Consider the following 18054-nt stretch of genomic DNA (forward strand, 5'->3'; position numbering starts at 1 on the left):
AATTAGTGGATGTGGTCCTTTGTTTATTTATTTGATTTCAAAGGACAGTAACCTGATGATCTAATATTAAAATAGGCCTCAATTAAACATGCTTCCTTCATGATGGTTCATATTTCTGTGGGAAGATGCGGTTTAAATTATTGATGGTTCCTACGCTGGGAAGAGAAGCCTGCGGGTGGAGTGAGGTGGGGTGGGGGGGGGGGGGGGGATCCGCTCCTGCTCATTTGGTTTCCATAGCACCGCCCTCAGAGAGCTGCAGCTTTCATATATGGAGTTACTGTACCTTATTTTGTTTACATCTTTTTTTGTTTTATAAAAACACATAATAAAACATAAAAGCGAATTATTGTGTAGCGGCTTCTGATTTAACTGGGAAATAAAAGGAGGTGCTGGGACTGAATGAAACGTCCCCTCCTCTTGACCTCAGTGTGTTATAAACTAATGACTAATAAGAGAAATATAGATTCGTGCAACATGCATCGACGCTGCGTTCAGACTCTGGCCCACACCCGAGCGCAGCAGCTGGCCAGATGTTGGACGCGGAGTTCCTGTCGCTGACCTCGGTGCTGAACACGACGTCAGATGAACCTGCGCTCACCACAGGAGACACGATCCAGCCTCACTCCCTCTTTGATTTATCGAAGCTCCTCCAAACACCCACCGCTGCTTTCTAAACTTTGCGCTTTTTTTGTTTTGTTTTTTTTAAACGGGTCATTCTCTCTACCCCCTTTTTTGTTGCGGACACTGATCCGTATCGCTCGAAGACGCCGGCGATTCACTTCACTCCCCCTTTTTTCTTTTTTGGTTTTCGTCGTGATGGCACCTCGCGCGGCTACTGTGCGCCAGGCGGGAGACGAGTTGGTGGTGGATGAAGGCGCGTAGCTCGTTTGATTCCCCTTCTTTACGCGAAGGTGTTTCTCGCTTTAGCACTTTTATTGTGAAAGGTGCACTCGTCTTGTTGGATCGTCGCCTCCTTCGGCTCAGATTTATCATAACTTGGTTTGTTGCTTTCCCTGTAGCCGCTGCAGTCGGCCATCCTGCGCCGTAACATGACGATTAAGCAGTAAATGTAATATTGAGAAAACAGGGCTGCACACACAAACTGGATATGGAGTCAGTGAAGATGAGAGCCACGGCGGGGGTGAAGGAATTTGCGGGGAAGACCCTGGGTCAAGTGCACAGGTACATGCAAATGTTTTATCTGATCTTAAGATGTGCTGATTTTTTTATTTTTTATTTTTTTAATTTTCTAAACGCTGGATTTAAACCAGACACGAGCCAAGGTGATGTGTGGGTTTGCGGGCCACCTAAACAGTTTGACAACTTAGTGGGATCTCTAGTCACGCCTCTAGAAGTGAGAAGAAAATTATGCAATCAAATACGCGTGTGTGTGTGTGTGTGTGTGTGTGAGCCAGGATGCCACTGGATGAAAACGTGCGCACAGACAGACAGAGCCTCCTGATGCAGGCCCTCAGCGTGAATCTCATTAGCAGACAGGTTATTCAGGCCACGCGTGGTCATTTTTGGGGCTTTACTAATATTTAAAGTCACATTTCAACTCATCCCGACGACGCACGTCTGACCTTAAAGCTGCAGCGTGTGTGTGTCCCGTTTATAACACTGCTCCTTTCAACCTAAATACACATTTAGGCTTCCAGCTATATTTAGATATTCTAAATATAAATATTAAAGACATATTCTCCTTCCATGTCCTTGACACAGTTTGGGGGATTTCTCTAATTCAGCTGGAGAAAATTCAGTGAAGCTGTTTTCTGAGGCGCATCCTTTAAAAGAATCAGGCCTTAGCTCGTCCCTGCGCATTTGATTCGATTCATTTCTGTCCCCTTTCATTAGCTTTGACGTTTTACATTCGTTTGATTTTAATGTTTGATCATTTTTTAAGTCGAATTTGACTAAACGCGTGGTCAATAGATGTGACTGTCCTGGATTAAAGAAGGGGATATTGAGGGATGCCCACAGACAGTGCGTGTGTCTGGAAGCGGGAGCTGCTGAATGTTAATTAGTGGGAAAGTGTGAAGCTGCTGCTGCAATGCGGTACAGTGAGGGACACATCCAGGAGCTGTGTGTGTGTGTGTGTTTTTATAGACTTATCATAATGTTTCCTTCAGAGCACAGATGTATAATTTTGGTTTTGATTGGTTGTCCGTCTTTTTATTTTGAGTCATCTGTCCTAATGTGACAGATGAAAAACCTTCAGTAAAAAAATCCAACAGAGGCCTCAGCACCCGCACAGCTGGTTGTTACAGTCCTAACTGCTTCCTACACGTTCCTGACTGAAAAGACAAATAAACCATCCGAGCTCACAGTAAAACACACATGGCCTCACACATGCACATAAAAAAAAAAGGCTGTAAAGAATTCATTATTTTCCATCACTGAAGGTTTATTTGTACTGTGATACCCATTACTGTGCTGGGACACTCCGTGGACTGTGTTGTCCTCACCTGGCTGTTGCAGGGTGATGGAGAGGAAACAGAAAACTGGGGACGTGATCGAGCTGACGGAGGACGGGCGGCCCCGGGAGGCCGCGGAGAAGAAACCACCGCTGTGCGACTGCAGCTGCTTCGGTCTGCCTCGCCGCTACATCATCGCCATCATGAGCGGACTGGGTTTCTGCATCTCCTTCGGCATCCGGTGTAACCTGGGCGTGGCCATAGTGGGCATGGTTAACAACAGCACCATCCACCAGAACGGCAAGATCATCATCAAAGAGGTGTGGCACCGAGCGCCGAGCGCAGAGCGCACTGCACGCAGCAGACACCAGTCATCATTCCTATATTTGTATTTATTATAAGAGCAAGAAGACAAAAAAGAAAGAATAACATGCATTTCTACCACGTCAGATTCCTGCTGTATGAAGGCCTGCTGCCACACTGGGCCGTAAAATCCTTTTCCAAATCACAGAAACCCTCCCCACTCATCTCTCCCCACTTTAGATGGATATTAAAGATGTGCTCTAAATTAGTTTTGGTTTAAAACACTAAAATAGTCAATTTCTTTTATAAATAATCTTTTATCACGCTATTATTAAAAAGCTTTAAAGTCAAATCACGTCTGTGAAACGTGTAAAGAAATGTGACAGAGGGTAAAAGGTGAATCTGCAGAAACCTAAAAGGCTTTTACATAAAGAATGTGAAAGCACGATAACACACGTAGCTTCTAGTTAAAATTAATACATGTGTTGTTTATGTTTTGTTTGTTTGTTTGTTTTGCGTTTATGCCAAATAGGTTATTATGAAAGAATCCTCTACACCAGCGTTTACTTTTCACACAGGAGTTTTGTCTTTGACAGTACAGAGCAGATGAATGAATTTGGTGCCATCCCTTAGAAATAAACCTGCCGCAGGCCTTGAAAAATCAGGCCCATAGATGAATCCCTGCTTTTTCGTTTATTTCACGAATGTAATAAGATAATATAACCTCCAACAGATGGAATTTATCCTGTGCCACTGGTTGGTTTTTCTGTATTTTCCATCAGAAAGCTAAGTTCAACTGGGATCCAGAGACTGTGGGGATGATTCACGGATCTTTTTTCTGGGGCTACATCGTGACACAAATCCCGGGAGGATACATCTCCTCCAGGCTGGCGGCAAACAGGTAGGCGGCCCTGCCCATGAATTATCATAAATAGCTGCAGCTACATCCATTTAGCACATGAAGCTATTGTATTTCTTTTATTTTGAATCATTTTTAACCTTTTTCGAACCATTCGGCCTGAATCTTTTCATTCCCACTGTATTTTCTTACTTTCTCGTTTTTTTTAATAGAAAGAAAACGAAAACATTTGGTTTTGAAATATATTCAGACAATAAAACATTAAATCAATCGAGGCAGGACATTTAAAAAAAAAAAAAAAAAAAAAAGACGACGTCATTCTTGCCTGAATTATGAATTAAACTCTCCCAGCTCCAGGCCGAGCGGCACCACACACGCGTAGCAGACAGTCCGCAGCTCTGGAGGGCTGCGCCGGGCTGGCAGGCGCGCAGCCCCCGGTGTCAGGGCTCTCTGCCACCTGTTAATGAGCTCCCTGGGGGAAGTGGGTCTAATCCGTGGCTCCCTCAGGGCGCAGACACCAGACCCTGTCTTGTCGCCAGAGGCTTTTATTCACATGAGCACTGCCAGCGGATCAGCCGGTGTTATGACGTTATGATGCAGACTGGAAACGTACCGTAGTTAGAAAATGCTCATTTGATCCTTAACCTGCTGGAAACATCCCACATGCTCTGCCGAGGCCTAAACGTGGACACCATGATAATAATTTAGATGTCCAAACGAAAAACCACAGCTCGGCACAAGATGACAGCTCCTCAGTCGGTGGCTCTAGATTTATTTATTTTAACAAGTGTTTGTTTTCTGCCGGCTGCTCGCGCTCCTGTTGATTGACACGAGGATGTAATCAGAGGGTTTTGGTCTCGTGCCCAACCGGATTAGGGTTTGCCCCCCCCCCCCCCCCCACGTGCACAGCAGAGAGGCGGAAGAGGCGTGTGCGCGGCCTGGTGCACCCTGCGCCCGGTGCACTGGCTCAGCTGCTGCATCACTGCTTGGAGAAAATAAACCCAGCTCGTTATCTTCGTTTGTCTTTTTTTAATGAAGCCAAATCAAAGAAGACGTCTCACCTGAGTTACCTGAGTTACTCTGACAGTCAGACTCTGTAATAAAAATAAGCACAATAATAAGGAAATGTTACTAACAGTGTTCAATAAATCTTCTACTCGGCACTAATTCAATGTCAAATTAAAATTAAACGTCATTATTAATGAAAAACATTTTTTCTTCCACATCATCAACGTGAAACGCGTTGCTAAGCGACTCGTTCGTATCTACGTCACCGTCGACGGGGCGTTGCTGCCTAAAATATTTATCTCTATGACATCAGAAGGGCGCATGTGGCGCAGAGCCAATCAGAACCGAGGACACATCTGCGTCAATACGTGCTCTTCTCGGGTGCCGTGATGATTGTTCACTCCAGGGTTTTTATTTTTTATTTTTTCATGTGATTTATTTCACTTCCAAAAGGACATGAAGACAAAGACTCTAGGCACATCCTTAATGTAAAAATATAAATCCATCAGTCTGTTCACGTTTGGAAAAAGTAAAATGACAGTGAAATGCTCTGCTACAATTAAAAACCATTTGAATTCAAATTATTAAAAGTGTATACATGTTCCCGTTTTATCTAAAGGACACAAAGGCCTGTTTCAGAGTAATGCAGGCCTTAATATATTATTTTATTGTGGTTGTTATCACCTTTTTATTTTTTCTATGTATTGTATTTATTTATTTTTCTTGTTGCTGCAACATATATGTATATAATCATTGGTATGTTCATTCTATTCCAATAGCTAATATGCAAAATAACCTACAACATACACTCACTACAGTTGAAATAACTGTAAGAGAGGCTGCTACATATACAACGATGTTGTTGTTTAAAATGCATCTTGTCGTTTTCAGGGTGTTTGGTGCAGCCATTGTCCTAACCTCCACACTCAACATGTTCATTCCCTCGGCTGCCAGAGTCCATTATGGGTGTGTCATTTTTGTCAGGATATTACAAGGACTGGTGGAGGTGAGAGCACGTTAACATCCAGAGGTGATGTTTTCATCTTCGTGATGTGTGATGAATATAATGTGTTAATGCATAAAATCAAGATGATGTTGTCGTCATTAGCGCCTCATAAAGCCACCGCTAACTGATGCATTTCTTTTGTTATGGCTATAAATAGCTGGAGATTTGCAATAACACATCATAAGAGGGGTTTCCTGCAGATTTTACAGAGAAAGCAAAGTGGATACTGTAACATGCAGAGGATATTTAGCCAGAGGAAATGTGAGATGGGGCCGTATTGATCCAGTCCACTACAGCTGAGTGTGTGAGAGATGTTTTCTGTTTCACTGTCACGCTTTGTATCCTGGATACACAACAGCACAATGCTTGTATACACTGTCTACTGTATGCCCACTGTAGATGAAAAAGAAAACACAGACATATACACAGCTGATCCTGATGTGTTGATGTTCTAGTGAAAAATACAGAGAACGGATACTCGAATATAAGAAATAATCAAAGTTGAAGATAAATGCATCATTTGATTTGAAGACAAGATGATATTGACTGAGAGGCTTCCAAGTAATGTTTTATAGAAATGTTTTGTCCAATGTACCAAATAACTCTTCCATTAGCAGCAGCCTAGCATCGAATAACACATTTTCATTGAAAGATAAATAATCTTCTTGTGCAAATGCAATCTAAAATTCTAATCTAATGTCCCCTTGAAGATACTGCTCTCCTACATCTCTGCAGATTGTCATTTACATCAGTGCAGTTTGTTCAAATTAGTGGCTGATGAACATTTAATGGCTGCCGGGCAGCTTTGCTCCACGAACAGCTCACGAGGTCTTCTTTTTATCATGGCAATTTGTTCACGTTAATTACAAGGGTGAAAATGTTAATATTTGTCAGTTATTTCATCAGATGTCTGTGAGGAACACAGACAGACTGTCAAATAATCCAGAAATGCATCTTGAGTTAAAGCATTTGTAAAATGTTCAATTGGATTGGGTTTTGTTTCTATTCGTGCATCAATTTTAAGACCATTGTTTACTGGAACTTAACGGTCTCAACAAGTTTCTTCATTGTGAATTAATGCAGATTGTTGCTGTGTGATGTGTTTAGGGAGTGACCTACCCGGCCTGTCACGGCATCTGGAGTAAGTGGGCTCCTCCACTGGAAAGAAGTCGTCTGGCCACCATCTCGTTCTGTGGTAAATATTTGCTTCTCGCTTTCTCCTAAATTGGATTCAGACTCGGTTTGCTGCATGATACTCTAATCGTTAACTAATGTCAGCCTCCAAGTTTTAACTGCTCTCTCTCGCTGTCAGGTTCTTATGCTGGTGCTGTGATAGCGATGCCTCTGGCTGGGATCCTCGTTCAGTACAGTGGCTGGTCCTCAGTCTTCTACGTCTATGGTGAGACGAAGTGTTGGGAGGTTGTGTGTGATACATGCTGTGTGTGTGTTGTTGCACAAGAGGATGGAAGATAAACTATAGTTCTATGGTGACATGATTTAAAGTTTGGTTGAAACCTTAAGAGTTTGGCAGAAAGAGAATCCAGTGAAAGTCAAATGGATTTATCCAGGCAGACTGTGTATTGATTTCCTGCCCCCTGATGTTTTGGTGTGTTAATAAATAACCCCAAATCTTTCACTCTGGACTAAAGGCAGTTGGCTTTCTGTCTGGGTTTTATTCTCTCAGGCATTTTGGAAAGACCAGGCTGCCAAACAATCACTGCTGAGGTCCAAATTATTATTATTTATCTGTAATTATCCAAATTTCTGATATATGATCTGTCCTTAATGTGCAGGATGCTGCGGCATCTTCTGGTATATGTTCTGGATCTTGGTGTCTTACGAGAGCCCTGCTGACCATCCGACCATCACTGATGAGGAACGCTGTTATATTGAAGAGAGCATTGGAGAGAGTGCCAAGCTGATGGGTCCTTCTGAGGTGAGGAGATATCAATTAGAATGACATCATTCATTTATTCTTATTTATATTATAATTTAAATAACTTTTTTTATGTCAGGCACATTATCAAACATGTAAAATTGTTTTATGCAGAAATTCAAGACCCCGTGGAAGAAATTCTTCACGTCCATGCCAGTCTATGCAATCATCGTGGCCAACTTCTGCAGAAGCTGGACGTTTTACCTGCTGCTGATCAGTCAGCCTGCGTACTTTGAGGAGGTGTTTGGCTTCGAGATAAGCAAGGTGAGTTTACATACTTATAGCCATGAGAGGACACAATGGAAAAACAGTACACCAGTGTTTTAGAGGCGCGCTTGTTGAAGCTGGGTGTGCGACACTTGGAAGGACTGATTATTAAAATCGATATCATTTCAACTGGAGGCCGCGGTTCTTCATGAGCTGATATGTTACATAACAAAGTAAAATATGATCACAAAGCTTATGAAAGAATATTTATTTGCAGCAAACTGGCCTGTCTCGCCTGTAACAGTGCAGAAAAATTAGCAATGACAGAACAAATGAATAATAGGGTGTAAAATCACATCATGGCTGTATTTCTGTTTGTGCTTCTAGGTCGGCGTGCTGTCTGCCCTCCCCCATTTGGTGATGACGATCATTGTGCCCATTGGTGGCCAGCTGGCCGACTACCTGCGCAGCAGGAACATCCTGTCCACCACCACTGTCAGGAAAATCATGAACTGTGGAGGTGAGAAGTCAGAACTGAGGATGACATTTCCACACCTCGCTCTCTGTGCACAGCTACTGGGTGTTATTTTCACAGTGTTAGATCCATACTCGGTTGCTCTTCGCTGTCAGATGGGTTTCAGAGATAGTTGTGTTTGTATTTCTGTAAAAAATCTATCTGTTCAATACTAGTACACAAGCTGACTCGCTGGTTGTGACTGTGCATTGATTTCATATCTGTCACTTACATAATTGAGTGCAGACCATGTATCATGCTTAATTCAATTGGCACAGCGTACAGCCCGTGGGCTTTGTGTGCATGTGTGACCCGCTGTCTCTCTCTGTTAGGATTTGGCATGGAGGCCACATTGCTGCTGGTGGTGGGATATTCCCACAGCAAAGGGGTGGCCATCTCCTTCCTGGTGCTGGCAGTGGGCTTCAGTGGATTTGCCATATCAGGTTGGTAGAAAAAGACACACACTTTGAGCTCATTAGGATCACGATTGAAGTAAAGTTTAGTTTATAATATGCTGATCAGTCTTTGGGAGACATTTTACTGGGCTGTGACACTTTATGATTTGCCTGCGGAGCTAAGCAGTCTAAGAGGGTAGTTAACTAAAGGAGGATGAAAATGTGCCTGTGCAGAATAAATAAATGTTGCTGTTGCTGTATGTTTGGCACAGCTTGAAAAGACACCCATCCTCATGTATGAAGATCTGATCTGTGGTGAATGAGTTGTTTGATGTTTTTGAGAAAATACACGAATTGATTTTTTGGGTTTTTGGCTGAGAGCAGCAGCTTCCACGATGACCTCTGGACATGAGGTCATCTCACAAAATGGCAAACTAGTGCTTATTTTGTGGTTGATAGCAGCCTGCAAACCTGCAGTACATTTGCACTTTATATAAATTTAATGAAATGAAGATTTTTTCCCTTATATTAATGATATTTTAAATCAACTTTTCTGCATCCACCTGTTGCAGTGAATTATTGTGATTTTGAGCTACTGTATAGCTGTAGTGTGGAGATTATAAAATACTGCAAGAAGTATTGTTGAAATGTATTTGAATCTTTGTTAATATTTATAGTAGCTAAAAGCGTCTTAAACAGACAACATTTTAGACACTATGTTTTTTTACTAAATAATGATTCACAATAAAGCATTGAGCTTTCCTCGATGGTTCATTCAACTGTTTTTTTTTTTTTTTGTCATGTTTACGCTGAGAATGCAGAGGTCTGTGACTGAGTGCAAAATCTGTTTCTTGCCTGTTGTTCTTGAGCTTTCTCCTGGAGTGTTTAATAATTCAGTGCTAGCTGTCCTGGGGGATTTGCCAGGCAGCGTGCAGCAGCTCTCGTGGACACTTACTCATTCAGCCAGTCAGGGTGGGGGAGGTGGAGGATGTGCAGTGAGGTGTAGTCTATTTCTGCAACAAGAGGGTCGCCATTTGTGCTAGTTTTAGTGTCCTGAATGTGTTGATTTGATTTCTTGATACATATCGTGACAGTGCTGTCCTCCACTGCCATTTACATCATGGCAGCAAAGCAATTTCAAAATGTGTCCAAAGTTTCTTTATTTATTGCTTTTTTTTTTGCTCCATCAGGCTTTAACGTCAATCACCTGGATATTGCTCCACGTTATGCCAGTATCCTAATGGGCATCTCTAATGGTGTGGGCACACTGTCTGGCATGGTGTGCCCACTGATTGTTGGTGCCATGACAAAAAACAAGGTGAGTGAAGGTGCTACAGGCAGGAATAAAGATCTGTCATTTCTCATTTCAAATGTGTGCAATGAGTTTACAAGAAGACCAAATTGAATCAGCAACATCTTACTGTTTGCATTTGTATGTAGTGTATGTATTAACATTTTAAATAATGATTTACAGTATAACAGAAAATAAAGTTGCTACAGACAAACCTCAGTATTCATTAATTAACAGCTAACTCCTCTTGTGAAGTCTGATGAGTACAGCAGGATAAACACACAATGAATTATAGTAAAACACAGTTATAATAATGATAAAAACAGAATTTTCATAGAATAGATCATAATTGCTGACATATACTCCACATTGGAAAAGTTACTAAGCTTGGCTCCATTACACAGTGATGCATTTTATGCAGGGAATTAGCATTTGATGCACTAGTGAGTATTTCCAGCAGCAGGTTGTTTGTTGGTAGTGATTAAAAATGGAGGGGGCTCATCCACGTGCTTTTAAGCATCGAAAACAACAAACAGTTTGTCTTCTTTTCTTTTTCAGACTCGAGAGGAGTGGCAGTATGTGTTCCTGATTGCCTCCATGGTGCATTATGGAGGTGTGGTCTTCTATGGGATCTTTGCGTCGGGAGAAAAACAGCCATGGGCTGATCCAGAACTGACCAGCGAAGAGAAGTGTGGCTTCATTGATGAGGACGAGCTGGCAGAAGAAACAGGTGACATTACACAGAGCTACGGTGCATTTGGAGGTCCGGCCAAGACATACGGTGCAACCACGCAGGTGAATGGAGGCTGGGCGACCGGCTGGGAGAAGACGGAGGAGTATGTCCAAGAAGAGGCACAGGGAGGAGGCTATGGCTATAGGCAGGATGAGGGATATTCCTAGACCAAAAACATACTCACTGACACATGAGTAGACTTATTTTCCTGAGTGTGCATATGTTTAGTCATTAAAAAAAAAAAAACAAGAAACAAGAAAAATACAATCTATTGTTGTATTGTTTGCACAAATTCCAAAAAATTTAAAAAATAATCAACTTAATGTAAAAATGACTAAAATATTTAGAAAATTTAACAGTATCTGATCAATAGAGGTGTTACACATATCAAATTGGCAGTCTGTAAATGTATTATTATACATATTGATAATAGATATATTTATTTGGAGTGCAATTGTGTGTAAATGTGAACATTTTCGTCCCTTCAGCTGAGGCTTTCTGACACTGAAGCCTGTAGGGTTACATAGAAGCTACCCACCAGAACTGACTCCCTGTGTGACAATAAGATTGTTACAGTACAACGTCCTACAAGCCAGCCATTACAGTGTATAAATATGTCACTGCACAGCATAAACAGAAAGTAGACACTCTGTTGATATAGCTTGTACTGTATCTCTCCTGAATGCACTAAACGTAGTGTGTCCTCTTACTGCACAATGTGACTTTTGTTTTTTTTTTATCATCAGCTTCTGTGTGTGTGTGTCCTTAACATGACGTAAGTGACCTGGTGCAGAGATTTAACGAGTGGCATAAAAGGTGAAAAATGTCTTTCGATTGCTAAGATCCATTTTGTAACTTGTTACCTCTGCAGTTGAGATTTTGAGTTTAGCATTTGTAGCCCATCAAATCTCAGCAGTGTAGTGCAGGAGTAAAGCCATTCTCATTGCTTTATATTCAACATCACTAAAAGACTAGTTGTACCAATGCATTATTGAAAGATTTGTCTTAAAACATGTGTGATTGATGGAACTGTGACAGATGATGATGCACAGAGTAAAGATATATAAGAGTTTATGGATCCACTAAAAAACCTTATGAAGGGTTTGTGCAATGTTAAAACTTCAGAAAAGTACAGACCAACCGAAATCAGTATGAGACTCTTACTACATGATAACACCAACATAATAATCGTTAATATATACGTTGAAATAGATGAAAACAAAGTATTTCTCTATAACAAAATCTTTAGAATTGTAAAAGCAACATCTAAAATCTCTCTGTTTAAGCTTCTTCATATTATGTTATGCCATAAAACTGTAACTTTGGCAGTAACTTTTTAAAACTAAAACAGATGAGTTCAAATATGAAATGTGAAGTCCACATCAATCAAGTATTTGAATCTTAACATTCAGACAAAATGCCATTTGTCCATTTTCATTTCAGAATGGATGTGAGATGATTTAAATTAATAGATACTGTATTGAAGTCTGGTTATGAACAGTGTCTCTTCAATAGAAAGAACAAGCAAACACACCATGCCTCCAGAGTCTGTTTCATCCTTGTTCTGCACTTACACTGACAAGGTCTGAAGGGACCAATTTTGTTTAATTTGTCACTTGTCTGTGGAGACCTTAAGTCAGCACTTCACCATATAGATGTGTGTGGTTCTGTATTTATGCATGGAACAAAGTGAAATTTGTAGGATGTCCTTTAATTTTCAGTTCAAGCTTATTTGTCTTTGTCTCAGAAACTGTTACTGATGCTTCAATTTCTTTGCACAATTAACCAAAGGTGAAGAGCAGATCTGGGTTTTAAGCAGGGCGTCAAATGTTTTTAAGGGAGCAGAAACCATCAGTAGCGAGGTTCAAGCATGTGGACCCTCAGTGTGCAGGTGGCACCAAACATTACTCAGTGTACAAAGCAATAAATCCATAGTAACAGTTCTGGTCAAACATCATGAACAGTCATTATGTAACAGTTTTTTATGCATTGTTTCAAACGTGTGTTTTTTGTGATAACAAATGTAGAAAATAAATACTTGTAAAGAAAAAAAAAACATAGAAATATATGTATGAAAATATAGTAATAGAGTCCGAACACAAACGTCTTTGACAACAAAAAAGTGCAAGGAGTTTGTAACAGGGCTGCTCACCAGATGAGAATGATAAACAGAGCACCGTCTAAAAGACAGACGCTCTTCTTAATGTTTCTGTTTTTCTATGGTCCGCATAGAGTTTGTGCTGTTGTTTCCTCTCCTTCTCTTCTTCCTCCCTCTGTCATTCCTCAGGTTTTAGTTTGAATGATGGTCTTCATCACGTGGCCTCACCCTGTCGACCCTACATTTACCTTCCTGTTACCGTCCTGATTTCACTGTCATAATATTCACTGACATTAAGGATGAAAGCTAAACAGGCAATTCTACATTTTCAAAAATGACAAATGTGCAACCTGATGTAGTTAAAAAAAATCCTGTTTCTGTGCCTCTGAAGTTACAATGTGATTCTATGGCTTCTGTTGCTGTGTAAATTGAGAGGTTTGTTGATGTCAACATGGAATACTACTCTATATCCTTTTTTGATATAAAAACAAAACAAAACTGTGTGTCCTGAGTATTTGTACTAGGAAACAAGTGCTGGAAAAACAACACAACACTTTTAACTTGAAATAGTGAACTAGTACCAGCACTTACTCAGCAACATTTTCACCACTATCAATACAGAAAAAAAAAACATTCTCTCCAATTTAGTAAAAACTGAAAAATCTCACAGCACCTGGCTTTGAATGTATTTTCCCTCACGTAACTTTTTTTGCTTGCTTTGTCCCTCATTTGGATAACAGAAAATGGCTCAATGTAAATGTAAGTTTCTAATGTTTCTAGTCTAATATCTATACTCTTTTAGCTCTGTGTTTGGTCTCTACCAACCCCTAAAATATCTTATTCTCCAGCTGCTAAATAATATGGTGCATAGTATTATTATTAAGAGAACTAAAACAATGTTATTATTAGAATATGGCATAATAATTACTGATAATAGTATAACATAAACCTGTAAAACAAAGATCGGCTCACAGTGCTCAAAAAGTATTTTCTTATCAGCTCAGTTTCTGTACTGATTTACATAGAAGAAGGAGGTTCAGTGTCACTTTGAAGGATGACTCAACAACTACAGATGACAACTTAGTGAACTTCAAGATTTCATCTGGAGTTTAACCTTGAAAATTCTGACTCACTGAAGAAACACTTCACAGTTCTGCTGCCTTCTCCTTAAACACACATCACTTTATAGTGGAGAACATTTGTGAACGTGGGGATTATTGGTCAGGTCGCCAGTCTATCACAGGGCTGATATACAGAGACAAACATTTTAAATTCACATGTGCACCTATAGATAATTGAAAGTCACCAGATAAATTACCAGCCTCATGGTGATGTGGTAGCCATCGAAGCACTGTCATTATTATGTTGTGTAAATTCACAATAAAGCTGTTACCAGTTTATTTTAGTGAACAGAAACATGGGGTCAGTGTGTGATGCTGCATCATTACAGTAAGATTTTCAGCAGATTGAGTTTCAGCTGTGCCACCAAGGCCACAGGAAGTGCACTGTTAATGGCCGCCCTCCTTCCCTCTCAGCGAAATCAATGGGGTCAGTCCCCAGTGTTCGGCTGGACCTATTGACTATTCTAACTGCTTAATGGAGATGAGAGGGAGGAGGAGCACTTATTGAGCTATTTGGAGGTGTTATTTCGACCTAGGAGTCGGCCCCAACCTCCACCAACCAAACTTGAACACACAGTCCTCACAGATGATCATAAGAGGAGAAAACAAAACAGCACACCTGAACCTGCTTAGAATAAAAAGTGTCCGTTTTTTTCAGGCACAGGAAAAATGCAGCAGTCTTAATAAAATCTTTTTTTAAATTTACTGCAAATGATGACAATGTACAGTCAGCATCATAAAACAACAACCAACATGTTTTCTCACCATCGGTTTGAATTGGAATGTCCAGTATACTTCAAATATATTTATATCAAATGTGTGTTTAAACCTTGATTTCTGTCTTTAAAGTCATTTTCTATCAAAGCCTGCACTGTGCAAAGCTGTATTAGTGAAGTAAAATTCAGAACACATTCTCTCTCCTAACATCACTGACGTCAAACTCTGCAGGAGCTCTGTAAAGCCCAAGGTGACACAGAGATTAGCGTTTGATTGATGCACAACTTCTGGATCAGGTGATATTAAAAATTCCCCCCCTTTGCCCTCTGTCGGTGTGTCTCTGCGTGTGTTATTGTGACTCTTGTCCCGGTACAGCTCATTGACTTTGTTAACTTGACAGGCTCAATAAACGTGTCACCAGCCACTCCTAAATGGGATTTTCTTACAGTCAACCAGCCAGAACCGTCATCCTGTGGTGGTGCAAGTGAGGGAGGTGACCCACAACCCTTACAGACCATCAATCTACCAATTACACACGACTTGCTACAGCTTCTCTCTACTGAAAAAATAAAAATGGCAGCTAACGTCATAATGGGATGCAAGTCTTGCAAAAAGACGTCATTCAGCAGCTCTTTAAATGTTTTTTTTTGTGTGTTTTCATTTACACCGTACATTAATACAGCACGTGGGCGTGTGGGTCTGACGCCGTTGAGTGGTGAGTGATGCGTGTGCATATGTTCAGCATATTAAATGTCTGCTCAAATGCGGGTGGGGGACAGGTGCTGCCACGGCCACAAGGGAGCTGTGGGGTGGGCGGGTGAGGGGAGTGGAAGTGGATGCCAAAATCACTCTTTAATGGCTCAGGGGCTGTGCTCATGTTGTGCTAGGGCCCCTGAGATCGTATGTGGCTCATAAATAAGTTCCTGATTTGCACAGTCTGCCTCCAGCACCTCTGAGCAGGTCACAGGATGATGGGAAGCTAAGTCTTTAGATAAGATATTGATTTAAGACCAAGATGGATTTCGAGTGCTCAGCTTAGGTATAAATTAATAAATCATAGTAACTGTGGTCTGCAATGATAAAAAAATATATAATATAATAAAAGATTAACTTGTATTTCTTAGTTATTTTTAGACATAACTTAATAAAATGTAACTACAAGCAGAGATGCGTCTTTATTTTGGGGTAAAAAGCTACTTAACCTCCTGTTTTCTGTAGTCACACTCGTCTACATGTGAGCTGTCCATGGTGCTCAGTGACGGAGCACCGTGGGTGTGTTCACTGAGCTGAAGGTAGACATGGAGGAAGTAGCTACAACTCAGCACGGCATTGTGGCAGAATCTTGAATGATTATGTTCTATATGTCGCATTTCTACGTGAACCCCCCCATAACACACACACACTCTAAACAACAGAGTCCGGATCAGTGTTGATTGGCTCGGAAAACAGCAGCAGGATCCTCCTCCTGCTCCTGCACGAGTCAGGAAGCATGATCGGTTGCACATGCTAGCCTTCAGCACTATCCCCACATCTGGTTTTATATTTAGCTTACCCCCCCCCACACACACAACCTCCTTCATCCCCTTCTCATACGCAGCCTAATACTACCTTCACAGGAAGTGCGTCATAGGCGTGTCATAGGGGAGCCTCTGGGACGAGGCACTCTAATATTAGGAAGTCAGAAAGAGTCTTCTTCACCAGTCCTCCTTTAAGATCACACACACACACACGGACACACACACACACACACACACACATGAAGACGCATAAAACATGACAGTAAGATGCATGATTATGTGCAAAGAGGAGGCTGTAGGTGCAGGTGTGTACAGTATAGATATACATAATGTCCTTTGTTCTTTACTCAGTGCTGGGTCAGTTTAAAAATAATGACACACACACACACACACACACACACACACACACACAAAAAATGCTCTCACGAGGAAGCCTCATAAGTACACAACCATGGTGGGATGCAGAGAAGAAACCTGCTGATAACCTGCAGTAAAGTGCATGTAAGGATTTGAATTTGAAGTTTAAAATGACAATTTTGTTTTATTTAGCAGCTTTTCATTTTATTTTTTCTAATGATTAATTTTTTCTACAAGCAACAATTATGTTTTGTTTTGTTTTATTTATTGTCCTGCTACAGGACTGGTTTGCAATAGAGGACAGAAGAGAAGAACATGGACAGACATTTTTTCTCAATTAATGCAGCTTAGGCACCTGAATAGAAGTGTGTGTGTGTGTGTGTGTGTGTGTGTGTGTGTGTGTGTGTGTGTGTGTGTGTGTGTGTGCATGGACATGCATGTGTGCCAATAGTTCCATATTCAGGCTTGCCTCTTAATGTCCTATCACCAGATGGGCGTTAGCAGTAAGTCTGTGTGTGTGTGTATGAGTGTGCACGTGTCTGTTTGGGAAGAGGGTGGCTGGGGGTTGTTGGGGGGGGGGGGGTATTTCCCAAAAGCCAAGCATCAGGCCTCCTTTTGTCCTCCTGCCTGTCACCGATGGCTTCACAGTGGGGTGACACACACACTCCAAATCTCATTAAAAAGTGAGACATGGTGGTGGGTGGTGCGGGGGCTCGTGTTTAATGGAGGTGGAGGAAAAATATAATAGCAGGTCCAACTTGGTGCAAGCAGTGAAAATACAGCACATGAATGATTTTAAATATAGTTTGATCAATAACGTTGTTACCGTCACACTACTAATATATATAATGGTCCATGTACCAAACTACATTAACATTATACTGTATTTACTAACCAACACTCTGCCTTCATTGATTTCATGTTGCCGCAGACACTTGTCCATCTGATTTGATCAGCTGCAGTGATGTGACCCATCAGATAGAGACGTCTCAAAGAGGAGTGGCAACACGAGGACGACACTATCGCCGTCTGCTCTTTTGTTCTGTGTGCACAGCGATCACTTGGTACACACCTCTGAATCAATTTTCCACATAAAAACATGCCTTTTATTTTCTCGTGTTAAACCATTTGCTGTAATTGCTGGTGTGACTGACGCGACACCGAGCCCCTTTTTACATCCTGCAATTTATCTATTAGAGTCAGAAATTGCTTTTCAATTGCAGGCTATTTATTCCCCACAGCACACACCAGCCACACACTTGCTCCTCAATTTGACTAAAAAATAAGAAAGCTGAACCCAAATAGTCATTCCACCGTTCGTTATTGACTTCCTGCAGCTGTTTTTAATGAGAACTTAACAGCACACATTTGCATCTATCTAATAGATTTAGTTTTGTGTCATTGTGGTGATTAAATATTGATGCACAGCTCCTTTAAGAGCGGAGGGTGTGAGGGCAGACAGTGTGGCACAAATGTGTGGGAGAGAATGGACAGACAATAAACAAATGGTTAAAACACACAGGGGACCCTGTCTCTGACATTTGCTTTGAGAAAATGTGCAGCTTTATAGTTCACATG

At 41.1% G+C, this 18054-nt stretch overlaps 1 protein-coding gene across 1 annotated transcript; it reads left to right on the top strand.

Annotated features, from left to right (window-relative positions):
- The first annotated feature begins 618 nt into the window (after window positions 1–618).
- slc17a6b (solute carrier family 17 member 6b) lies at window positions 619–13247 on the top strand. Its single transcript, XM_026377621.1, has 12 exons — window positions 619–1182; window positions 2479–2734; window positions 3500–3618; window positions 5476–5590; window positions 6698–6785; window positions 6903–6989; window positions 7384–7526; window positions 7641–7790; window positions 8121–8253; window positions 8580–8690; window positions 9833–9960; window positions 10492–13247. The coding sequence occupies exons 1-12, from the start codon at window positions 1109–1111 to the stop codon at window positions 10831–10833; spliced, it is 1746 nt and encodes a 581-aa protein (XP_026233406.1). The 5' UTR covers window positions 619–1108; the 3' UTR covers window positions 10834–13247.
- The last annotated feature ends 4807 nt before the right edge of the window (window positions 13248–18054 follow it).

Source organism: Anabas testudineus, chromosome 3 (assembly GCF_900324465.2).
Source record: "Anabas testudineus chromosome 3, fAnaTes1.2, whole genome shotgun sequence".
Lineage (NCBI taxonomy): Eukaryota > Metazoa > Chordata > Actinopteri > Anabantiformes > Anabantidae > Anabas > Anabas testudineus.